General features: G+C 43.3%; 2 protein-coding genes across 3 annotated transcripts; one reads left to right on the top strand and one right to left on the bottom strand.

The window, feature by feature from the left end:
* Nucleotides 1-1,402: 1,402 nt before the first annotated feature.
* LOC5515643 lies at nt 1,403-16,044 on the bottom strand. 2 transcript variants are annotated; one of them, XM_048722938.1, is made up of 9 exons: nt 15,903-16,044; nt 13,324-13,484; nt 10,763-11,152; nt 8,953-9,172; nt 8,055-8,313; nt 4,996-5,161; nt 3,822-4,033; nt 2,841-3,065; nt 1,403-2,209 (listed from the first exon to the last, which is right to left on the bottom strand). In XM_048722938.1, exons 2-9 carry the CDS (start codon nt 13,412-13,414, stop codon nt 2,066-2,068), a joined length of 1,707 nt encoding a protein of 568 aa, XP_048578895.1. In that variant the 5' UTR covers nt 13,415-13,484; nt 15,903-16,044; the 3' UTR covers nt 1,403-2,065. The 2 variants fall into 2 exon arrangements, with proteins under 2 accessions (XP_048578895.1, XP_048578896.1); XM_048722939.1 differs by having other exon boundaries at nt 13,345-13,484.
* A 428-nt stretch (nt 16,045-16,472) lies between these two features.
* LOC5515676 lies at nt 16,473-26,207 on the top strand. Its single transcript, XM_048722931.1, has 8 exons — nt 16,473-16,609; nt 17,452-17,550; nt 17,699-17,860; nt 21,393-21,504; nt 23,105-23,205; nt 23,982-24,206; nt 24,759-24,817; nt 25,535-26,207. Exons 2-8 carry the CDS (start codon nt 17,472-17,474, stop codon nt 25,697-25,699), a joined length of 903 nt encoding a protein of 300 aa, XP_048578888.1. The 5' UTR covers nt 16,473-16,609; nt 17,452-17,471; the 3' UTR covers nt 25,700-26,207.
* The last annotated feature ends 464 nt before the right edge of the window (nt 26,208-26,671 follow it).

Here is a 26,671-nt window from a genome sequence, read left to right as displayed (position 1 = left end):
ACATGATCTAATAACCTGCCGTACTAGATTCCTAGTATATTTGAAAAATGCATATATTTCAGTTTTTTATCCTCTAGGTCAAGCTTAAATGAACATTGTTGAATTTGTCATTTATGGGAAAGCGTTTACGGCTCAACAGCAGTACATGTAGCCTAAATATGTTATTGGCAACGCTAGCAAACAGCTTTTTTTTGCATTTTGATTTCAATAATAATAAATAAAAAAGTTTCCTACGTTTAAGGGACGAAACTTTTTAGACCCCCCCTACCCTTCAACCACATTGAAACTTTTATGCCCCCCCCCCCCCCCCCCCCCCCCCATCGACGTGACCAAAACTATTTTAGCTCCCCCTATGTGGGAACCGACCCCCTCGGCCATAAATATTGAACACTCCCTTAGGACTTTGAATCATAATAGGATCCCCGAATGGTCTTTGGCGAGCACTTGCGAGCACCCTGTTTTCTATGCGAGACCGAGCATTTTGGGCGGAAAAAATAGCGCGAGCATGCGAGCATTAGCCGAAAACTGCGAGCACATTGAAATTTCGGGTGACCATTCGGGGGCCCTCATAATGCTAAGATTATTTAGATGAATAGCTAGTATATTCTTGTAATTGATTAAAAACAACGAATTCCATATACGCAGTGGTTACCCGAGGTTGGGTGGGTGGGTGGGGGGGGGGGGTGGGGGGGCTACTCCGATATCAAACGGACGGGGGTCATCGTCGGGATCTCGGGATTCAGCACTCTATAACATCATAACAAAACTGATAATTATGTGTGACTGGAACGTGTTAGATTTCTCGTGCTCGAAAAAGCAGGCTAAACAAACAGATAATTGTGTTAAGCTCGCTATCAATTATCGTTCCGTGGGTTGTGTGATTTTTTCGCTGCTTAATGATCTAAAAACACCGATTGTCACTTGATAACGTTTTTTCATGAGCTACAAGTTAGATGAGCGATTGCTATAATAGCACCCTAAAAGATACCGAGGTAATCAATTCTGGGCATTCTCATTTTCACCCCTAAAAGATACCCAAGGCTCCAAATTTACACCCTAAAAGATACGACGATGATCCCCGTCCGATGGATATAGGGAGTACCCCCCGCGAAGTGGCTATATTCCCGACAGTTGGGACAGGTCTTGGATGGAAAAAATGCCCGACAGTTTTCAATTTATTTAAATATCCCAGTAAATTGTCTTCCTAGTGAGTTCAAAGTATTCTATATTTGTCGAGAAAGGGCAAGCGAATCTGCTGTCGGAATTGAATGCTTTCCGTTTTGTCTGTGTACACTATAAATTTTACGCCTGTTAAGCGCATCAGTCTGGTTTACTTCAACTATTGCTACGATTAGGGGAACATAAGGTCCAACAATATTTATCTGTCAAGTTTACTGAGGTGTCTAACAAGGGATCTTTTAATTGGTTTAATTAATGGAAGAGGCTACTGTCAGGGTGGTAAAGGGTATTTTCGTAAAACGAGATTTGACCATTTTTCACCCTACGAGAAACGTGAAATTGTCCATTTCTACGTCCGTAAAACGTGATTTAACGATTCAAAAGGCCATTTTTTTCAGTCCGTGAAACGTGAAAAGGCATTTTGCCCGGTCCGGGAATTATGATCCATACCCCTCTACCAGGCTGTACTGTGTATCGACATATTTGTTTTTATAAATATCACTATATCCAAATTTAGTACGCATTCTTAACAATGTAAGACATAGTTTATTCTGCTAGATTCAGCCAGTCTGATATTTCTGAAAATCCTTTCCTGGAAAAATCAGAATCGATGGTGGCTTATTATCTATGAGAATTTCACCTCAAAGTTTTTGCGAACCCCGGTCACATATATACTATCTGTTATGCACGAGATATGAAGGATATAATGGTCGCCTTGATGGGGTGGTCAATAACAAACCAGAGCTGTTCACATTAACAAGGTTCTTAAGATGGATCCAGGATTTCTCATGGGGGAAGGATGGGGGGAGGGGGTATAAACATTGTGATGCCCTCCCTTTGGAACCCCTAGTACCGCCAATGGTTGGTAATCTATCCCATCATCTTGTTACTGAGATTGATTTTTCCGTGTCCAATAATGTCTCTGCTGTTTGAGGAACATAAGTTCAAGTCCAGACTTAAGCTCTGAGTCGGACGGTAGATACTGGTCTTCCACTAATTCATCCTCGAATTCTCCCTCTGTCAGCTCAACCTAGGTGTGGAAAAAAAGCACATGCCACTGAATTTAGTCTGTTTTACATGTAGCCCTGCCGAAGAGGTGCGCTGGTATAGAGTTAAAAAATATAAAATTTCCGGTGAGTCTCTATATCACAGACTGACAGACATACAGATAGATAGACAGACGAACAGGAATATTCGTTGGAACCTTGAAAAAAGAGATTAAATATGGAAACACAGCTTTCTAGCGGACAGGGGGGATGCGCCCCCTACGCCCATCGCAAGCTGCTCGTTTAACATATGCAAGTACATTTAACAATCCTGGATGTTGATCACTTCGTGAAATTCTAATGAAATTGTTTGGAGGTTGGGGGGGGGGGGGGGGGAGGGGGGTATGTCTTTGTAAAGCCAATTTGAGAGAATGGCTAAAAATCGAAATTATAGCGCCATTGTGACGTCATTGACTTCATTGGGTATGTATTCCTACATGCCCAAGATAGGGAGTGGGGATTCGTTGTGTGCTGAAGATTATTGTCTGTATGCTGAGTATCAATAACACAAATGGCCCCAGAGATACGAAAAGGGGGGCGGGTATATTTGACCCCTCTCCTCCCCCCAGCCATACACTGCCAAAAAAGCCTGGATAGAGTTAACCGTGAACTCACCTCATCGTCCGAAGTCGCATTTGTAGCGAAGCTACTTCTTCGCGACGAGTTCGTGTACGTGAGTGTGTTATCTTCGAGAGTGTTATGTCGTGGGGACTCGCTTCGTGTTCGCGCGCGACGCGAGATAATCATTAACACAACTCCCCCAATAAGAACTGCACCAAGGACAATACCCATAGTTGTGGCCACGATAGAGGCGGTACCGTCACGAACTCGCTCCGACACCTGCCAATCAATCAAATTAACATCTGACACTTGCCAATCAATCCAATTAACATCTGACATCTGCCAATCAATCAAATAACAGAAAACGAGGTCGAGAGGTGAGTGGAAGACATTGTCGCAATAAACAAATACGTTAAAATTATTATATGAGAAAATGACCATCCCCCGCACTCAACTTTTCATTTGCTTAAGTTGCAGGCCGTAGTCAGAGGGTTCGCGGGATTCGCGAACTATAAGGTCAGCTCTAATGAAGAACAATTGAGTACCACTGCAAGCTAGAACGAGATACCTAAGAAAAAATGCTCCGCTGAACGAGTAAACGATTCCCCTACCCCCCCTCCTCCTTAAAATCCTAGCGAGTAGACCATCTAGCGTTCCATAGTTTTTTTTTCTTCATATTTGTATCTGCTTAACCATTATCCTTGATATAAAGGTATCTTTTAAAAAACTCTAACATGAAAATTGTCTGCTTGATATACCCCCCCCCCCCTATAATGGTTGCCTTAGCTCCTGCCATGGAGATATCTTCTGACATATAGTGTTCAAAAACAGGTTCACCCGCATCCTAGAGTACCCAGGGGGTCGAGGTCAGCGAACGAGACACGATAACGAGGCGGTGGAGGGGGAGGGGGCGGGAGAGAAGAGAAAGGAGGGAAAAGAGGTCCCTACCCCCTACCCCTCTGCCGGCCTTGTTTCGCCACGTTCTCCGCCTGTGACATCGATGCCCTGGATTCCCGAGGATGACCCCCAACTCACCCTAATCGTCTTGATAATCGTCTTCGTTCTCTCGCTCTTGTCTGTTTCGTGCGTGCGAGGCGCGGTGCTCGCGAGGAACGCGTCCATCATTTTCTCGGAATTTCTCAGCTTCTCCATCTCATCCAGCTTATCAACTTTCTTCTTAGACGCCTTAGGCGGCGTGAAATGCGCATGCGCAGTAGTCCTTGAGAGCGCCTCTAATAGATGCTTGCCTGAAAGTGAGAATGGAAGTTCTGCATGCTCTTAGGCGGTACTCCAGCGTAAGAAGGCCACCGTCTTCAGGGGCGGATGTAGAAGTTTTAGGTGTGAGTGCCGAAGCAAGGGTTTCAAGAACACATTGTTCTTCCGCACAAATATCCTTGTTTTTTTAACCCAATTATCTTCAAAAGGGGGGCTCGGCCTACCCATAGACCCGCCCCTGCATCCCCCCCCCTGAACTACAACTACCCTAAGACGTTCCGCACTCGGTAGTTTTTCTACTCGGACTGCAGTAGCAGGGGAGCTTGTGGTCTTTCTCTGCGCGGGCAGACAATATTGGTACTCGCTATCTTTACTCACAATGCCCTTCGACTTACCGCTCTCTTTAGTTTTACTTATAAGGGGGTATAGCAAGTAACAAAGGAAAAGAGCGTGGTCTTTTTCCCCCATCGGATACCCCTTTCCCGCCCTCGTTTCTACTCCATTACCGTGAGACATACCGCTCTCTGTAATTTTTTTAATGGGGGTGTAGAAGCAGAGGAATAGGGCGTGGACTTCCCCCCCCCCCCCCCCATCAGATACCCCCTCCTCATTTCTACTCCATTACTGTGAGACATACCGCTCTACGTAGTTTTTTTTCATGGGGATGTAGTAGCAGAGGAAAAGGGCGTGGTCTTTTTTCCCCATCAGATACCCCCTTTCCCCCCTCCACATTTCTACTCCATTACCGTAAGACATACCGCTCTCCGTAGTTTTTTCAATGGGGGTGTAGTAGCAGAGAAATAGTGTGTGGTCTTTTTCCCTCATCAGATACCCCCTCCCCCTACTCATTTCTACTCCATTACTGTGAGACGTACAGCTCTCCGTAGTTTTTTAATGGGGGTGTAGTAGCAGAGGAATAGGGCGTGGTCTTTTCCCCCCATCAGATATCCTCTTTCCCCCCTCCACATTTCTACTCTATTACCGTGAAACGTACCGCTCTCCGTTGTTTTTTTAATAGGGGTGTAGTAACAGAGGAACAGGGTGTGGTCTTTGTCTTGCTTGTGGACGCCATAGGGGTACTCCCCACCCTCGTAGTCGACGTTACCCCTGTCCTCGTCATCGAATTTCAGGAATTCAGACGCTGATCTCATTCCCTCCACCTGTGAATTATTAATATGAGAAGATGGAAATGACTCGGATAAGATGTTACGTTTGAAGACACCGTAACTATTCTCTTCACACCCTCACCACCAACAACATCATAGTCATCTCTGCCATCATCATTATCGTCATAATCACTATCATTTCTACTAGCACAAACACCGTCATCATCATCACTCACCACCAACAACATTAACATCAACATAATCTTCATCAATAATCACCACCACCACCACCATCATCATCATTATTATTATTATTATTATTATTATTATTATTATTATTATTATTATTATTATTATTATTATTATTATTATTATTATTATTATTATTATTATTATTATTATTATTATTATTATTATTATTATTATTATTATTATTATTGCCTGCATTATACCACCACCACCACGTCTATATCACCACCAGCCGCAACACCACCACTATCATTACGACCTTGAAACCCCTACACCACTATCATTATCATTGCCAAGACATGACGGAAAAAACATGACTTGACGTTTCACATCAAATAAGCCGGAAAATTCCCCTAAGTACTTAGTGAGTAATATCAAACAAAATGTCAAATGCGACTTTTTTTTAAATCGATGCGACTTTTTGTAAAGTGACATTGAAATTTGAGCTTATCGTTCCTGGGCTCATACATAGAGCAAGGATGATGAAGGAAAAAATATCTTAAAAAGCCAAAATCTGGGTATGTGCATTTCAGCCTCACTTTATTTGTGTTTTGAAAAGGGAAAATCAGTCCGGAATACAAGGAACTGATGGCCATTGTAAGGAATTGTATATTCTTTCCCCATTTCTTCGAAGTACGCACCATCACCATCACAATCACCATCACAATCACCACCAACACCAACGCTATATCACCAACACAACGAACAGTAACACCATCACCATCATCATGATCTTCACCATCAACACCACCAGTGCCACCACTAGAACCATACTGTTATCATCATAACTACCATCAACATAACCACTGCCACCACTAGAACCATACTGTAATCATCATAACTACCATCAACACCACCACTGCCACCACTAGAACCATACTGTAATCATCATAACTACCATCAACACCACCACTGCCACCACTAGAACCATACTGTAATCATCATAACTACCATCAACACCACCACTGCCACCACTAGAACCATACTGTAATCATCATAACTACCATCAACACCACCACTGCCACCACTAGAACCATACTGTAATCATCATAACTACCATCAACACCACCACTGCCACCACTAGAACCATACTGTAATCATCATAACTACCATCAACACCACCACTGCCACCACTAGAACCATACTGTAATCATCATAACTACCATCAACATAACCACTGCCACCACTAGAACCATACTGTAATCATCATAACTACCATCAACACCACCACTGCCACCACTAGAACCATACTGTAATCATCATAACTACCATCAACATAACCACTGCCACCACTAGAACCATACTGTAATCATCATAACTACCATCAACACCACCACTGCCACCACTAGAACCATACTGTAATCATCATAACTACCATCAACACCACCACTGCCACCACTAGAACCATACTGTAATCATCATAACTACCATCAACACCACCACTGCCACCACTAGAACCATACTGTAATCATCATAACTACCATCAACACCACCACTGCCACCACTAGAACCATACTGTAATCATCATAACTACCATCAACACCACCACTGCCACCACTAGAACCATACTGTAATCACCATAACTACCATCAACACCACCAGTGCCACCACTAGAACCATACTGTAATCATCATAACTACCATCAACACCACCACTGCCACCACTAGAACCATACTGTAATCATCATAACTACCATCAACACCACCACTGCCACCACTAGAACCATACTGTAATCATCATAACTACCATCAACACCACCACTGCCACCACTAGAACCATACTGTAATCATCATAACTACCGACAACATAACCACTGCCACCACTAGAACCATACTGTAATCATCATAACTACCATCAACACCACCACTGCCACCACTAGAACCATACTGTAATCATCATAACTACCATCAACACCACCACTGCCACCACTAGAACCATACTGTAATCATCATAACTACCATCAACACCACCACTGCCACCACTAGAACCATACTGTAATCATCATAACTACCATCAACACCACCACTGCCACCACTAGAACCATACTGTAATCATCATAACTACCATCAACACCACCACTGCCACCACTAGAATCATATTTTAATCATCATAACTACCATCAACATAACCACTGCCACCACTAGAACCATACTGTAATCATCATAACTACCATCAACACCAACACTGCCACCACTAGAACCATACTGTAATCATCATAACTACCATCAACACCACCACTGCCACCACTAGAACCATACTGTAATCATCATAACTACCATCAACACCACCACTGCCACCACTAGAACCATACTGTAATCACCATAACTACCATCAACACCACCACTGCCACCACTAGAATCATACTGTAATCATCATAACTACCATCAACACCACCACTGCCACCACTAGAACCATACTGTAATCATCATAACTACCATCAACATAACCACTGCCACCACTAGAACCATACTGTAATCATCATAACTACCATCAACACCACCACTGCCACCACTAGAACCATACTGTAATCATCATAACTACCATCAACACCACCACTGCCACCACTAGAACCATACTGTAATCATCATAACTACCATCAACACCACCACTCTTATTATCATCTCCACCATCATCATCATTTTTAATATATATCATCATATTCACTTTTATCGTCATCATCTTCCTTTGTTTCTCTCACCTTCTGACACTTGTTCGACTCGTACGCGTACAAATAAAACGGTCGATCACGTGGTAACCTGATAGCTTGATCCCAGTCCCCCGTTCCGCTGCAGCAGAACTCTATGCGGGTATCCTCGCCATAATGCCCCTCGGGGAGGGTCCCAACGGCGGAATTTTGGTTATCTTTATTCTCGTCATCCCAGATGATGAACCCTTTCTCTAAACCTTCGGGGCAGTTTGGGCCTTTTCTATATATACAGTACTTTCCCTCGGGCCACCTGTGGCAGATATAGAAGGAATATCTGTGTTGTTCTGGGCTACTCTTAGCGTCGAAACTCGTTATCTTTAAATATATTTTTTATATCTTTAAGACATCAAGTTGATGAGCCGAGGCTTAACCATAGAACGCATAGTGTTAATGGCGGGTTTTTTTTTAAACCCCTGGCCAAAAACCTGGGGCCTTGACCGTTTAATTGATAGATTTCTTCTTTCCTTTAATTGTAGCTTATTGAATAAACTGTGGCTCAATAAAACTCACGCTATTGACCCTTCAACTGAAAGCTTCCGTCTCTAATCTAATGATGAATTATTGAGTATACGTGGCCAACGGAAAACTCATGACACTTCCCCTTTAATTGATAGCTTTCGTCTCTCCTCTAATGGTGAATTATTGAGTAAACCATGGCCAACTGAAAACTCATGACACTTCCCCTTTATTTGAAAGCTTGCGTCTCCTTTAATGTTGGATTATTGACTAAACCGTGGCCCACGGAAAACTAATGACACTACACCTTTAATTGATAGCTTCCAGCTTCCGTCTCTCCTCTAATGGTGGATTATTGAGTAAATAGTGGCCCACAAAATAACTGGTGACAAAGGCCCTTTTAAAATTATTCAATCACTTCTACCTTGCTCACCTGTCTTGTCCAATTGGATTTGTCTTCATACAAAACTCGTGTCGAATGCCGTCATCGCTTACATTTCCCGCCATGTGGTAGCCATTTGAGTGCTGATTTTCCGGGCTGTCATCCTCGGTGTCATGGAAACGGTATCCAATCTGCCAATCAAACCCCTCGCTCCAGGGACAACCGGCGCGTGGACGAGGTAACCCGTATGTACCTGCAGGCCACGCGGGCTCTGAAAATAAAATGAAAAATTATAAGTGATTTTATCGTCTCTATCATACTGCCATATTGTTGACATTCTAACGTGCAAAATACTTGTTCTGTAGTGAATGCACTATGGTATGATTTAAAGAGTGCCGATCAACCACTCCTTTGTTATTGTTTAATATTGAAAATAAAGCGGTTTATCTGCAAAGAAACATCCAAAAAACAATCTACGAATGAAATCTGATACGTTGTTTACTCGCTTTGATTAGCCGATGGAAATGGATGCTTTGAGTAACTCGGCATTGAGCACAAGCTTGTGAGAAGGGTATCCTAAGAAAATGTATCGTAAAATCGAGGTATCGTTGCAAAGAGGTCCTGATTTTACGATATAAAGGAAAATTAATAAAAAATATCGTTGTAAAGAGATCGGGTTAACCTCTACAAAGTAATGGTATTGTAACTATACTCTTGGGTAAGACTGTTCAGTTACTCTCTGTAAGACTGTTACCTGTCTTAGCAAGATCTCTAAAGCCAAAAAAATCGATTAACTGTACTGTAAGTGTGTGGTGTCTTAAGTTTTTCTCTCTTTGCTGATCTCTGATAGAATCAGTAATATCGTTGTATCGAGGTCAAAATTACGTTTGGGGAAACAGATTTGTATCAAGGTTGAAAGATTTGAATAAAGAATACCGTTGTATCCAATATCGTTGGATCGAGGTGTAATGTCTTATACATTACACTGTATTTCCGCCGGGAGAAAGAAACGCCATCGTAAAATCGAGGTTATCGTAGAATCCAGTATCGTAAAATCCAGGTCCCAATGTATAAAATCGTTAATTTGGACACGGTCTGTGTTATGATATATTATCATGTCATAATCAACCTAATCGCCTTAACTTTAAGATCTCAAAATGTTATTTCTACTATACCCACAATACACATATGGTGAGAGATTAAACCCATTTAATTGAACAACAGGGGAACTGCCAGCGAGAATAAAGCCTGGAAACTATTGATGCACCATAAACTAACTAAACGTAAGCGCCAGTGCTGAAAAACGCAAGACTAGTTCCAGTACCGCGCGGTTAAACCAGCCTTTTTGTTACCGTCATATTGTGGCGAATGCTAAGAAAACTAGCGCAAAGCTAAGGCTATAATTTTCTTTATGACTCCCTCATTCTCAAACAAATCTGTCATCTTTTGTACAGTTTGGTTTTAATGCTGTTTAGTTAGTCAAAACAGCAACTGAAGTCATCCTTTTGTACCTTTACTCGAACGAGTCAACACTGAGATTTTGTTTGTTTTCGCCAGAACACGCGCATGCGCATACGTTACTCGGCACTGTCAACGTAGGCGCTTATCAAGAATTGCAGGGGTGGGATGCGCAGTCATAGGTGCCATATGAAGAAAGCAAAGTCTTTGAATATTTCTTGATAAGAAATGAACCCCTATGTACGAGCATGAAACGATTGTAATTATTTTTAAGGTGATTTTCGGGTATTTAATCTGAGATTTACAAAGAGAAGATCTCATGCGAAAGCCCTACAAGAATGTTTGACCCTAAGACCCATTCATCATTTCTCCTAGATGTCTCTACGTTTGCTATAACACCCACCAGACGATGAGGCCTTATGTTGTCGCTTTTTCTCTGATTTTCTTGGGTGATCTACTGTACTAGACCGCACCCTCGGCTGCGCATCGTTATCTAGTAAAATATCCTCCAAGGTTATCTCCCGTTTTTCCTGCTCAAGCGTGGGCTCACTGCCTAAGCCGGACACCCTCCCCACGGCCCTCGGGGATCCGACCACTGGCCCTAGTAACCTCTTGATGTTCACCATGGATGTGGCGTCAGGTCGGGTGTTGACGGGGGCCTGGCTACTCGGTGTTGCCTCGGTTACAACGTTGCGTTTCCACGGTGCGTCTCTTTCTTCTGATCGCTTGCTCTCGACTTTTCCGATAACTTGGAAGACGGGTTGTTCCATGCGCCAGAGATAAAGGACAGGAGCTGGAACCAACGAAAGTAAACATATTTAGAGATTGCTGATCAAGGTTATAGCCGATTTCGATGTATCGCAACGTCGCTTTTACAAAACATCGATTTGTTTTTAGCTTTGGGGATTTTCTGTTGCGTCTGTTAAACCCTTCTGAGCCAATCATAGTCTTGCTTTGTGCACTTCTCTGGCTTCCCTCTGGACGAAAACCAGTCAGTGTCGCTACAGAAAGCCGGGGAACTGCACTAGGCGAGAGGTAGAGATGGCAAGAATCTAATTGGCATAGGGCATAGAATAATTTTACTGGCGGGACAGAAAATAAAAAAATAAAATAAAAAAAATCGATGTTTTGAAAATGCGGCGTCGCGATACATCGAAATCGGCTATGAAGTGTCGTGTCTCTGTCGTGATATGTTACCAATTTGTCAAGATACCAGGTGATTTCTCAAATACGTTGCACACGAAAATTCTATGTTGTAGGTGCAGTAGTTTATGAGTATAAATAGATAGATCTTGTTCTTTAGTACATAAACAATAACATTGTAGTTTTGCAAGCAATTTCTTGCGTTTTTTTGCTTATTTATTTAATACCAATCAAGCACTGCGGGCTACCTGTATAAACATATCCCTCCCACTTGTGCACTTTCCACGAGTGCAACCTATTTCACGCCAGGTGTAGACTTTCAAACTCGGATGACTACCCTCGGTCAATTAGCCAAGAGCGGTTGCTTCCAAATAAACCAGACGATTATCTCATCAGGGAAATATTTTCTCCGGTAGCTTCTCTCTAAGCGTGACAAGAAGCTTAAGGATTGCACCCTACAGGTGTTTTGATATGCTTAATTGAACACAAGTTGGACCAGCTCGTGCGAGAGCAATACACTAAATGTTCTTTGTATCACTTTTTGAATGACGCTACTTGTTCATTCATGATCTATACCTTACAAAAGTTTAACCATTTTCTCCAGATATTGTAACAATTAGTATGACACTTTATTTGGCAATATTGTTAGGGAGAAACTTGGTGTCTCTTTAGTAAGTCTACACCACTATTGTCAACATAGACATGGTAATTCTCGCCTACTGGCACTTTTATTTGCGCGCGTTTAATTTAATGAACTCTATGGCAGTATATCTCCGCTAGAATATCCACGCTTACAATAAAATCATCGCGGATCAAATAAATTATACTATGGAAGTATAAATATTCTTGTGCATCTTTAGACTAGCGTGCGTCTCTCATGTTATGGCGCGGATTCCCATGTAAATTATGGCCCACGGAAACCTCTATGAGTAGCTGTGGACACTACCCCTTTAAGTTGTTAGAGAAATGCAATAAGAGAAATGAGGGATGATGGCCTGAAGACTTCCTACCCTTATAGAGGCATTATACATCAAACCAAAACTCAGGCGCGTACCCAAGGGTGTGAGGGTGTGAGAGGGGTGGTGGGGGTGGGGGGGGGTGGGAGTGTGCGCACCCTCCTGTGTACGCGCCTGAAACTCATCTATACGCAAAAGAGCAGCACACGTAACGAAAGCCCTTTTAAAGAGCCGCAGTAAGTCACTCCTTATGTGTAAATGTTTCTATCATTAATAAATTTCACACTTCAATTACCAAATTCAATTGATAATTTTGCAATAGCTTTTTTTAATCAGCTGATGAAAATGGATGCTTTCCTATGGTAATTTGCCAGGCTGACAAAATGGCAGCTGACTCGTTAAAGGGGTAGTGTCATGAGGTTTGGCCGTGGGCCACGGTTTACTCAATAATTCACCATTAGAGGAGAAACAGAAGCAATAAATTAAAGGTATAGTGTCATAAGTTTTCCGTGGGCCACGGTTTTCTTAATAAGTCACCATTAGAGTAGAGACGAAAGCTATCAATTAAAGGGGTGTTGCATGAGTTTTCCGTGAGCCACGGTTTACTCAATAATTCACCATTAGAGGAGAAACAGAAGCAATCAATTAAAGGGCTAGTGTCATGAGTTTTCCGTGGGCCACGGTTTTCTTAATAAGTCACCATTAGAGTAGAGACGAAAGCTATCAATTAAAGGGGTGTTGCATGAGTTTTCCGTGGGCCACGGTTTACTCAATAATCCACGATTAGAGGAGAGACTGAAGCTATAAATTAAAAGGGATAATGTCACGAGGTTTGGCCGTGGGCCAAGGTTTACTCAAAGCCCACCTGTTGTTTCTTCACATGTACCTTGATGGTCGATTGCAAATAGAGATAATTCCAGTAGCAGCATAAGTGCAAGACGCGCCGTGATTTTCATCTTTGAGGTAGAACTGGATGAAAGGTTGACGTCATCTTCATCTCATGATCTAGAGTGGATGCTAGAAATCCTGATAAAGAGAACCATAAAGTAATCAATTTTGTGGCGTTCTCCACGGTTCCCCATCTTGTAGGGGGTAATTAAGTCCTGTATGAAGCAAGCGTTGTATAAGATAGCCTGGGTCAGTCTAAGTATGATAGCAAGCGTTGTAAGATAGCATGGGTACGGTCTAAATATGAAAGCAAGCGTTGTTAGATAGCCTGGGTACGGTCTAGAATAAAAGCAAACGTTGTAAGATAGCCTGGGTACGGTCTAAGTATGAAAGCAAGCGTTGTTAGGTAGCCTGGGTACGGTCTAAAAATAAAAGCAAACGTTGTAAGATAGCCCGGGTACGGTCTAAGTATGAAAGCAAGCGTTGTTAGATAGCCCGGGTACGGTCTAAGTATGAAAGCAAGCGTTGTTAGATAGCTCGGGTACGGTCTAAGTATGAAAGCAAGCGCTGTAAGATAGCCCGGGTACGGTCTAAGTATGAAAGCAAGCGTTGTAAGATAACCCGGGTACGGTCTAAGTATGAAAGCAAGCGCTGTAAGATAACCCGGGTACGGTCTAAGTATGAAAGCAAGCGCTGTAAGATAACCCGGGTACGGTCTAAGTATGAAAGCAAGCGTTGTAGAATAGCCCGGGTACGGTCTAAGTATGAAAGCAAACGTTGTAAGATAGCCTGGGTACAGTCTAAGTATGAAAGCAAGCGTTGTAAGATAGCCTGGGTACGGTCTAAGTATGAAAGCAAGCGTTGTAAGATAGCCCGGGTACGGTCTAAGTATGAAAGCAAGCGTTGTTAGATAGCCCGGGTACGGTCTAAGTATGAAAGCAAGCGTTGTAAGATAACCCGGGTACGGTCTAAGTATGAAAGCAAGCGTTGTAAGATAGCCCGGATACGGTCTAAATATGAAAGCAAGCGTTGTTAGGTAGCCTGGGAACGGTCTAAAAATAAAAGCAAACGTTGTTAGATAGCCTGGGTACGGTCTAAGTATGAAAGCAAGCGTTGTAAGATAGCCCGGGTACGGTCTAAGTATGAAAGCAAGCGTTGTTAGATAGCCCGGGTACGGTCTAGAATAAAAGCAAGCGTTGTAGAATAGCCCGGGTACGGTCTAGAATAAAAGCAAGCGTTGTAGAATAGCCCGGGTACGGTCTAAGTATGATAGCAAACGTTGTAAGACAGTCATGGCACGGTCTAAGTATGAAAGCAAGCGTTGTAAGATAGCCCGGGTACGGTCTAAGTATGAAAGCAAGCGTTGTAAGATAGCCAGGGTACGGTCTAAGTATTAAAGCAAGCGTTGTTAGACAGTCATGGCACGGTCTAAGTATGAAAGCAAGCGTTGCAAGATAGCCTGGGTACGGTCGATATGTGAAAGAAAGCGTTGTTAGACAGCTTAGTACAGTATGAACCTCCTAACATGAAACCACAAGTTCAGCGGCAAGTTCTAAAATTTGCGACCCGGATTCAAATCGCACGTGGAAAACTTGTGTGCAAAGTGTGGATTGTAGTAGAGGCATTGTACATTTTTATCCGGGTTGTACTGGATCAATGTTGGAATGTACTATGTTGTTTTGCATTTAAAGAAGTTATTAATTGCTATCAAGACCAGACATAAGATTTACTAGCATGGGCCAGTCCTTTAAGAGAGAGCATTTACAAGAAGTGGATTTGAGAGCACCGTAAATGGACAAATCTATACTGAATTTATAGAATAAATGTACCTTAAAATGAACTATGTTTTTTTTGTGTGTGTTTAAAGTAGCTGTTGCTTTTAAGACCAGTCATAATGTTGAATTTGCTTTGGACAGACCTTCTAGGGCAGTTGTGTTGGGGTACTACACTCGAGCACCAAAGTAGTAAATCAATCCTATTAATACCACCATTAGACGAAGAAAATTGCACTTTCCGTTTCAATAGCGACTTGATCATCAGTAATAATGTAAATTTAATAAGAAGCATAAAAAAATAAGACATGCATTTGTTAAAGTCAATGGGTGTTGTTGCAGCTTTTAAGCCACAACATAAAAAATGCTGAGATATTCAAATTAAAACTATTTGCAAAGTGAATTTGATTAAGCACGTTTTACTAAGACTGTGTGTTTTGTTTCTTTGCGTGTGGCAAGTTGTAATTTGCATCCCATATCAACAGAAGCGAAACGCGCGGTTTTTATCAATTTGATTTGAATTCACCGTTCGCCCATTCACTGGCCAGTCGAAAACATGCGAACAACTACAATAAGTATCTTTCTTCTTAATCTGTTATTTCGTCACACATCAAAATTAACAACGAAAGAACAATTGATCAGACAAACAGAAAGAATTACCGCGAAAACAATTACACTACACGATTACGAACAACGCTTTCTTATTTCTATACCTCAAAACCCATTCCAGTCAAAACCTAAAAATACTTTTGTTGAACTTCCGATAAATGATCCAAAATCTTACCGTTTAAGATTAGCGATCCGCCATATTTCTTTTCGACCTTTTTCTCTAAATAAATGAACAGGTTGTCCGTCACAGACCAGTGGGACCCGTGCCGAGATGATTGACAGGTGTGACGTAGAGAACCTATACCCGGGAAAAGAGGTGAGATTTCTCAAGCGTAAACAAAAAGCGCGCCTTCAAAAATCGAAGCGCGACCAAGGCATCATGGGTATTTTTCAAAATGGCGGACTTTGGTTTTACCCAGAAGACTTGAAGATGGCGCACGTTTATAAGAGTTTTTGTTAAAATTGTTCGTTACTCAAGTTTACCAACGAATTATTTACGGAACTAAATTATGTATAAAACAAACTGGAATTGGTTACGCTATATATCAAGATAAATTATAGTCTGCGTAGCGGCCCAAGGGGAGGGGAGGAGGGTAGGGGAGCCGTTACGCAGGCTAGATAAATTACGTTCACGAAGAAAATAAGAACTTATAAAGAACAAAATATATTGGTCGCATCAAACAAACGTTTTAAATAAGCAAAAACACTCTTCTTCTTATACAAGTTATCAAAAACAAAAGCCAGTCCAGTTAAACAAAATCATTTCTTCGCGTCTTTTAAACACTACATAACACTAACAGTGATGAAGGGTGCCACAGGTAGCCCGCGTTATCGCTCTTTCTTTCAAAGAAGTCGCATTTGGCAACCTGTTGTTGAAGAAAGGTAAGTAAACTGAGTGCTTAAATCTCGTTCCCTCTTTTTAAAGTCTAAAATAACAACAGAAAGTGAACCACAGCAACATAGTTCATTAGATACAAAGTCAGTTTTGACCTTCAAATATAGTTTAACGTGTGAACCATCTCGACACAACTGGCAAATTCTTTTGACATAAATTTTATATATTTTTCATAATCTAATCACCAGTAAAATAAAATAATGTTTAAATAGAGTTCATTTGAGCCATTTTCTTTTGTGTGTTTGCTACTTATTATTTCTAAAAAAATGAGAAATGCAGATATCAGAAATCTAGTATTGTGAAGTTGCTCTTTACTGGTAGAGCAGGTGTTATTTATATGAGTGCAATATGTCGCTGACTTCTCAACGTTCACTTTAAGCAAAGATATATTGGTAGACTAAGAACTAATGATTAGGAATAAGAGCAAAAATGCTTAATGAACAAGGAAATCTAACTTTATAAACGAACCATTTCTAAGAAGAAGACTCATTTCGGAGAGAGTTAAAAATAAAAGGTCGCAATAAAGAGGAACTTTGGTTTATATATCCTCTTGACCGAGTTCTTGTACGGTCCAAGCAAACGATGCCAATAAGATATTTTATTTTGTTTTTCATCGTACAGTGTACTGCCCGTTAGAATTTACGATTGTTAAATCCAAGTAATCCTTATATACTTATTCTTGGGACTCGAAATACCGAGGTTATTGTTATATCATTGCGATTATTTCATATCGCAGTTAAATCACATAATCCGAACAAGAATACACATACCAAGAGAAGAACATTGTAGAAGCAGCAAGCTTATTAACTATAATGTGTATTCCTTTCAGTAACCATGACAATGTGAAACATGCACGCGTCACTTGATCACGTGAAAATGCTGTGGCTCTCGGTGGTAGTTGCCTTGACAACTGTCGCTCATAGCGCAGGTGAGAGACAGTCATAACGCTTATCTGCTTTAGGGTCTGGGGACACACAGGAAGCCCGTGGCCCAAAGGCTAGATCGACAATGAAAACTAGACAAATAAGCATATATGTATCTGATTTCTTGTAAATCTGCTGTTTGTCCCTGTTCAGCTCATTCCAAATGGCCGTCCGGTCAATATGGCCTCCCCCGTCCGAAAAGCGGATGCCCGGAGAACTGGATGAAAGGTAGGCGATTCACGGACACAGAGGCTGCCGGACAAAATAAGCAGTTCAAGGACTGGTTCCACCTGTCTGGATTCGTCAGTAACCAAGGTAACCGATTCGTTAAACAAGGGCGTAATCTAGGGTGCATGCGTTATCTAGGGTGAAGGTGTAATCTAGGGTGCAGGCGTAATCTAGGGTGCATGCGTTATCTAGGGTGAAGGCGTAATCTAGGGTGCAGGCGTAATCTAGGGTTCATGCGTCACCTAGGGTGCAGGCGTAATCTAGGGTGCAGGCGTAATCTAGGGTGCAGGCGTAATCTAGGGTGCAGACGTAATCTAGGATGCAGGCGTAATCAAAGGGTGCAGGCGTTATCTAGGGTGCAGGCGTAATCTAGGGTTCTGGCGTCACCTATGGTGCAGGCGTAATCTAGGGTTCATGCGTCACCTAGGGTGCAGGCGTAATCTAGGGTGCAGGCGTAATCTAGGGTGCAGACGTAATCTAGGGTGCAGGCGTAATCTAGGGTGCAGGTGTAATCTAAGGGTGCAGGCGTAATCTAGGGTGCAGACGTAATCTAGGGTGCAGGCGTAATCTAAGGGTGCAGGCGTTATCTAGGGTGCAGGCGTAATCTAAGGGTTCAGGCGTAATCTAGGGTGCAGGCGTAATCTAGGGTGCAGGCGTAATCTTGGGTACAGGCGTAATCTAGGGTGCAGACGTAATCTAGGGTTCAGGAGTAATCCAGGGTGCGTAGGCGTAATCTAGGGTTCATGCGTCACCTAGGGTGCAGGCGTAATCTAGGGTGCAGGCGTAATCTAGGGTGCAGGCGTAATCTTGGGTACAGGCGTTATCTAGGGTTCAGGAGTAATCCAGGGTGCGTAGGCGTAATCTAGGGTGCAGACGTAATCTAGGGTGCAGGCGTAATCTAGGGTGCAGGCGTAATCTAGGGTGCAGACGTAATCTAGGGTGCAGGCGTAATCTAAGGGTGCAGGCGTTATCTAGGGTGCAGGCGTAATCTAGGGTTCTGGCGTCACCTATGGTGCAGGCGTAATCTAGGGTTCATGCGTCACCTAGGGTGCAGGCGTAATCTAGGGTGCAGGCGTAATCTAGGGTGCAGGCGTAATCTAGGGTGCAGGCGTAATCTAGGGTGCAGGCGTAATCTAGGGTTCATGCGTAATCTAGGGTGCAGGCGTAATCTAGGGTTCATGCGTAATCTAGGGTGCCAGCGTAATCTAGGGTGCAGGCGTAATCTAAGGTGCAGGTGTAATCTAGGGTGCAGACGTAATCTAGGGTGCAGGCGTAATCTAGGGTGCAGGCGTAATCTAGGGTGCAGACGTAATCTAGGGTGCAGGCGTAATCTAGGGTGCAGGCGTAATCTAGGGTGCAGGCGTAATCTAAGGGTGCAGGCGTAATCTAGGGTGCAGGCGTAATCTAGGGTGCAGACGTAATCTAGGGTGCAGGCGTAATCTAGGGTTCTGGCGTCACCTAGGGTGCAGGCGTAATCTAGGGTGCAGGCGTAATCTAAGGGTGCAGGCGTAATCCAGGGTGCAGGCGTTATCTAGTGTACAGGCGTAATCTAAGGTGCAGGCGTCATCTAGGGTTCAGGCGTCACCTATGGTGCAGGCGTAATCTAGGGTGCAGGCGTAATCTAGGGTGCAGGCGTAATCTTGGGTGCAGGAGTAATCTAGGGTGCAGGCGTAATATAAGGGTGCAGACGTAATCTAGGGTGCAGACGTAATCTAGGGTGCAGGCGTAATCTAGGGTGCAGGTGTAATCTAAGGGTGCAGGCGTAATCTAGGGTGCAGGCGTAATCTAAGGGTGCAGGCGTAATCTAAGGGTGCAGGCGTAATCTAGGGTGCAGACGTAATCTAGGGTGCAGGCGTAATCTAAGGGTGCAGGCGTTATCTAGGGTGCAGGCGTTATCTAGGGTGCAGGCGTAATCTAGGGTGCAGGCGTAATCTAGGGTGCAGGCGTAATCTAGGGTTCTGGCGTCACCTATGGTGCAGGCGTAATCTAGGGTTCATGCGTCACCTAGGGTGCAGGCGTAATCTAGGGTGCAGGCGTAATCTTGGGTACAGGCGTAATCTAGGGTTCAGGAGTAATCCAGGGTGCGTAGGCGTAATCTAGGGTGCAGGCGTAATCTAGGGTGCAGGCGTAATCTAGGGTGCAGGCGTAATCTAGGGTGCAGGCGTAATCTAGGGTGCAGGCGTAATCTAAGGGTGCAGGCGTAATCTAGGGTGCAGACGTAATCTAGGGTGCAGGCGTAATCTAAGGGTGCAGGCGTTATCTAGGGTGCAGGCGTTATCTAGGGTGCAGGCGTAATCTAGGGTGCAGGCGTAATCTAGGGTGCAGGCGTAATCTAGGGTTCTGGCGTCACCTATGGTGCAGGCGTAATCTAGGGTTCATGCGTCACCTAGGGTGCAGGCGTAATCTAGGGTGCAGGCGTAATCTTGGGTACAGGCGTAATCTAGGGTTCAGGAGTAATCCAGGGTGCGTAGGCGTAATCTAGGGTGCAGGCGTAATCTAGGGTGCAGGCGTAATCTAAGGTGCAGGTTACTCTGAACTTATGAGCCTGTACGCATTGCTTGGCATAGCTGAGTCTAAAAGCTGGGCCACAAAACAACGTCCCTGTAAAAGAAAGTTTTGATCGCTATCAGCATTGACCCTACTCTCCTGCACAGAGCCAAAGGAAACGAGCGACACAGAAAGCTATGAGCAGAATGGTACATTTATGACCCTTACAATATTAAAGATTCTTTGAATTGGTAGACTGATTATAAACTACGTTTACGATCGTTTCTCTGGACAGCAACTGTGGCTAATATCAACTCAATAAAAGCCAATTATCTCTTTTTTATCACCGGGCTAATGAAGTCTTTCTCTTTTCGTTGCGAATCAAAACTTTCGAAAGCATTTGAGCAAAATCCTAGTTTTTAAAGTAAAGTTTCAAATGGCTGAGAAAACATTCTTTTGATCAAAACAGTCAGACAAATTGTCTAGTGTTCCTCAGAATTTTATTTTCCTTAAAATGCAGGGATGTATAGGAGGAGACTACAAAAACAAAACAGCATAGCTAAATATATACCGCTTTGTATGCTTTGCTTACTTTATGTGTACTGCACACGATTAAGAACATACGCAAGTGCGTTACGACATCACTACCATAGCGACCGAAGGATTCCCCAAGAGACCTCAAGTCGTGCAAGTAGGCCTCGATATTTTACACGTTACCTCACACGTTATCTCACACGTTACCTCACACGTTACCTCACACGTTACCTCACACGTTACCTCACACGTTACCTCACACGTTACCTCACACGTTACCTCACAGCTGTGCGTGGCATAACCGACTAGTCAGGGCTAGGAACCTGGTTATTGCACTCTTATTTATACGCGGCTGCCACTGGTGCTTGTGTGTTACACAGTTCGCTGGATAGCGGTGCTGGGGCCGAAGTCTCCAGCTTAGCCGTAAAGCTTTAGCAGCCATACAGTGATTCAGCGCACGTCTGGATGAATGGTTTCTTTTATATATTTCTAAATTTTATGACCTTTATGACCAGGCTCGATCCAAAGCAACAGAACAGTCTTTTTCTGTTTTTAAAGCATTTTGCTTTATTTACACAAATCCGTTTTCCTTTCTTAGGTGTGGAGCAAGATTTTTGTATGAAAACAGATGACGAAGGAGTGGGCACATGGCCGGCCGGGAGATACTGCATCCTTAAGGGAACAAAGTGTCCCAAGGGACTCGTGGAGGGGTGAGTAAGTGTACAAAGAGACTCGTAGATGGGTGAGTAAGGGTACAAAGGGACTCGTGGAGGGGTGAGTAAGGGTACAAAGGGACTCGTAGAGTGGCGAGTAAGGGTACAAAGGGACTCGTAGAGTGGTGAGTAAGAGTACAAAGGGACTCCTAGAGGGGTGGGTAATGGTACAAAGGGACTCGTAGAGGGGTGAGTAAGGGTACAAAGGGACTCGTAGATGGGTGAGTAAGGGTACAAAGGGACTCGTAGAGGGGTGAGTAAGGGTACAAAGGGACTCGTAGATGGGTGAGTAAGGGTACAAAGGGACTCGTAGAGTGGTGAGTAAGGGTACAAAGGGACTCCTAGAGGGGTGGGTAATGGTACAAAGGGACTCGTAGAGGGGTGAGTAAGGGTACAAAGGGACTCGTAGATGGGTGAGTAAGGGTACAAAGGGACTCGTAGATGGGTAAGTAAGTGCACAAAGGGACTAGTAGATAGGTGAGTAAGTGTACAAAGGGACTCGTAGAGGGGTGAGTAAGGGTACAAAGGGACTCGTAGAGGGGTGAGTAAGGGTACAAAGGGACTCGTAGAGGGGTGAGTAAGGGTACAAAGGGACTCGTAGAGGGGTGAGTAAGGGTATAAAGGGACTCGTGGAGGGGTGAGTAAGTGTACAAAGGGACTCGTAGAGGGGTGAGTAAGGGTACAAAGGGACTCGTAGAGGGGTGAGTAAGGGTACAAAGGGACTCGTGGAGGGGTGAGTAAGGGTACAAAGGGACTCGTAGATGGGTGAGTATGGGTACAAAGGGACTCGTGGAGGGGTGAGTAAGGGTACAAAGGGACTCGTAGAGGGGTGAGTAAGGGTATAAAGGGACTCGTGGAGGGGTGAGTAAGGGTATAAAGGGACTCGTAGATGGGTGAGTAGGGGTACAAAGGGACTCGTGGAGGGGTGAGTAAGGGTACAAAGGGACTCGTAGATTTGTGAGTAAGTGCACAAAGGGACTCGTAGAGGGCGAGTAAGGGTACAACGGGACTCGTGGAGGGGTAAGTGTACAAAAGGACTCGTAGAGGGGTGGGTAACGGTACAAAGGGAGTCGTAGAGGGGTGAGTAAGTGCACAAAGGGACTCGTAGAGGGGTGAGTAAGGGTACAAAGGGACTCGTAGAGGGGTGAGTAAGGGTACAAAGGGACTCGTAGAGTGGCGAGTAAGGGTACAAAGGGACTCGTAGAGTGGTGAGTAAGAGTACAAAGGGACTCCTAGAGGGGTGGGTAATGGTACAAAGGGACTCGTAGAGGGGTGAGTAAGGGTACAAAGGTTCGGCGTTTGAAGGTTCCGTAAAAGATCACCATAGCCCGCCACAACTTTGTCATTGTTCCACTTAATGGCAAAATTGCCAGATCAAAATATTGAAATAACCTAGAAACAAAGTTGTTTACTTCTTCTCCAAATTTAATCGAAAATGTCTTAGCTTTAAAAAACTATCCGATAAAAATAAATGCTTTCTCTGGGAAAACAAAATAGCGGAACGTCATTACTGTAAAGGACCGAATGGGTTGATCACTTTCAAGCATCAGCAATGAATTGAAGAAACGTCCACAAACAGCATGATCTTATCTTAAAGGTATATTCACTGGACGGATCGTAGCTATAGCAACCAAGTGACTGGCAGGTTTCCACTACATAAACGCAACACGAAAGTAGAGTACTGCTGCAACGCCAACGGTAATAATGATGGTGACGAAAATCACGATAATGATGATTATGACGATGTTGCTGGAGGTGATTACTGGTCTCCGGATATGATGGTGATGATGATGTGTTGGAGGTGATTACTGGTCTCCGGATATGATGGTGATGATGATGTGTTGGAGGTGATTACTGGTCTCCGGATATGATGGTGATGATGATGTGTTGGAGATGATTACTGGTCTCCGGATATGATGGTGATGATGATGTGTTGGAGGTGATTACTGGTCTCCGGATATGATGGTGATGATGATGTGTTGGAGATGATTACTGGTCTCCGGATATGATGGCGATGATGATGTGTTGGAGGTGGTAATGACAGCAGTGTTGAAAATAATGTTGGCTAAAAGAAAAATTGTGATTGTGATGGCGATGATGCTGGTGCGATGATGATGATGATGATGACGATAATTGTGATGGTGATGATGCTGGGAATGATGATAATGGTGATGATAATGGGCTTTCCGATGATTATGATGATGCTGGTGGTGTTGGTGACAGCGGCGGTGCTGGTGATGGCGTTTTTGGTGATGGTGATAGGCACGCGGATGATTGAGATGATAATATGCCGGTGGTTTTGGTGGTGGTGTGTTGGTGATAATATACGCAAATGCAATGGTGTTATGAGAGATAAAATCATGATTGATGATATGGTAGATGACAAAGGTAACGAGTTTATATTGGTGATGGTCAAAGCGTCGCTGTCCATAACGAGTCGTAATAAGCTTGTACAAATACCCATTGTCTCACAGGTAACCCGCACCACGCCGTAACACTTCCGGTAAACAAACCCTTCTACCTATATGCCTATGGCAGCAATGAATGTCAAACAATCAAGGGTGCGCATGTCAAGAAAGAACTTGTTCACTTTGACGAAAACAACCAGGCGTTCCACGATGGAGAAGGTGGCGCGAATCCATTTAACGGGGGCTTAGGGACAAAGAGTCATCGCTTGACCTACTGCTATTACGAGCCAGGTAAGATACAACAATTTTATCTCATATTGGAGTTACTATTTCATTTAGGACTCCGTTTAGATCAGAATTTACTTCAAGCGGGATGTTCGATTTTTAGAGGCAATTCAATTGCATTACTGAGATTTTAATTATTTTGCGAATTCTGGTCAGCGTTTCCAACTGCTGAACCGTTTTCTGGCTTCCGTTTTTCAAAGCAACGCATCATTCGGTACTTTTAATTCGTCAGCGCTTTGCGGAAAGGTTGCGATACTGGCAATTATTTCAGTGATATTATCCAATGAAAAATCTTCAAGGAAGCCTAGTCCCAGTCTTTCTTATTGGGTTTCCTGTGGTTGGGTTTTCCTGTGGATGGTAAGAGCCGTGACGTCACAGGTGTGGGTGAGCTCGTCCCAGCCCCCTGGCCTACCTCACGGTTTACCGAGCACAGGAAACCCGGTAAGAACGCCCTGGATTAGGCTAGCTTCAAGGATCTTGAATGGCAGAATTCATAAGGCGCTGTTGGATTTCGCCAAATATTGACAATCGCAATAAAACGTTTTATTCGAACTTTAGTGCAAACAATGACAATAACGCAAGTCCAGGATCAAGTGGAAAAAGCCTTATTTACTGGGGTAAGTTAAAGGGACATAACATTAAGTGCGCATTGGGCCTTTAAAAGGAAATGCCAAGTGTAATTTTGAAGTAGACTTATCCGCGGCATTTCGAGAGCAAAATGAGAAGGGTTTCCTGTGTTATAGAAAAAGTGAAAAACTGGTCCGATGTTTAAATTTCCTTTGTATTTCTCCTACGCAATCTTGTCCCCCACCCAGAATACATGTTCTTTTCTTCTAAACGAGATAAGAGAGGCTTATTTTGGCGCGTTCCTGGGATGAGTGGTGGTACGCATTCATATCAAACATATTCCCCATGGATAGTGTCCTTCGTTTGCATTGCCTTATATGGTCATTGATGCCCATATTTAGAAAAGCTAAAGTTTTCCCGCTCCCTGATCTACAGAAAATATGGTGAAAAATGCTGATTCCTGTCAATTTGAGACTCGCGGCAAGAATTTGTCAAAAAACCTGACCACTTGGTCAAATTTGTATCTCACTAATCTTGAAAAGCCCTTAGACCCAGGCCTCCCAGAGATTGACCGAGCGGGTTTGAAGGTCACCCAAATATTGATATGCAAAGGAATCATACGAAAAAAGCATAGAATTTGAGGGGGGGGGGGGGGGGGGGGTGCGCGCGCACCCTGCGCACCACCCTGTGTACGCGCCTGTTATTCATAAATAAAATTAGGTGGGTCACATGTTCAAAATCTCGATATCTACTTGGTTAATCAACAGGACCAATTGGACAATAAGTCCCAGTCCTCTGCACTCGCTGTCGCTATCGGAGTGGGCGTGGCCTGTGCCATGATGGGCACTGCTACCATCGCGTTCTTCGCAAAGCGCCTGATTGGTCGAAAGGATGAAGACGACGATGACGACACACCTCGCCCCGATGACTGAGCAACCGCGCCTTAAATACGAAAGAAAAACTGTTTTGTTGCAAAAATTGGAAAAAGTTAAAGATCGAATGGAAAACCAAAAAAACTGGCCAAAAAGACCAAACAGTATGTATTGAGATAGCGATCTTTATCAAAATAGCATACGCAGCTTTTGATACAGGTAGAGAAAAAAAGAACCAAAGTTTCCCTTTTTGAGGCGGCCTTCAATATAATTAGCGTTTTTAGAAGTGTGCGCCGTAAGAAAAACATGCGCCGCGGCCTTTTCCTTTGTAAGATTTTGGCGAAAAAAGAGTGTGTTGAGAATGAATCTGCCGAAAATACAACGTTTAAAAAAATAATTCTTTGAATCTCGAATTCAACCAAAATTTTTCCTTTGACCAAATTTGCTTTTTTTTAGTATAGAAAAATCTATCTAAATGAAATATGAATTTCCATTGAACTGTTGGAGTGTAAAATATTCTAAACATTTTAAAAGGAGTGGCATTAAAAAACGACATCTGACTGCTAAATTTCTGGAATGCGACGGTTTTTTTTACGTTGTTTGGTTTATCGCACTTCTGTATCATAGGGTATACACGAGATACTTATCTCGTATCTTAATACCTTTTAAGGGTACATATGATGCGTATAAACCCCTTCTAATCAAGATATGTATAATGTGCATCCCATTTAAAGAATGTCCCTCGGCCACTCCCTCTGTCGGCTCTGTGTCATTGTTTACTTTCAGAAAATATGGTTTACTTGCAAGAAAACTTCTTAATAACCATCCACGATTGAAAAATAATTCTTGATCAGCAGTATTTGATTCGAAGAATTAGAAGTTGCTTGCTCGATTTCGCCGTTGGAAAGAGCCCATTGGATACTTTTGTATCAACGTACAAAAAATGAAAAGGTGGTTTGGATGCAAGATCACTTATACGTAGTGATCACACTTGTATTTATAGGTCATCTGTTTCTAAAGAGGCTGTGTATG

This window comes from Nematostella vectensis, chromosome 15 (genome assembly GCF_932526225.1).
Source record: "Nematostella vectensis chromosome 15, jaNemVect1.1, whole genome shotgun sequence".
In the NCBI taxonomy this organism is placed as follows: Eukaryota; Metazoa; Cnidaria; class Anthozoa; order Actiniaria; family Edwardsiidae; genus Nematostella; species Nematostella vectensis.
Note: the sequence above shows the minus strand (reverse complement) of the source record. Positions and strands in the feature narration are given on the sequence as shown.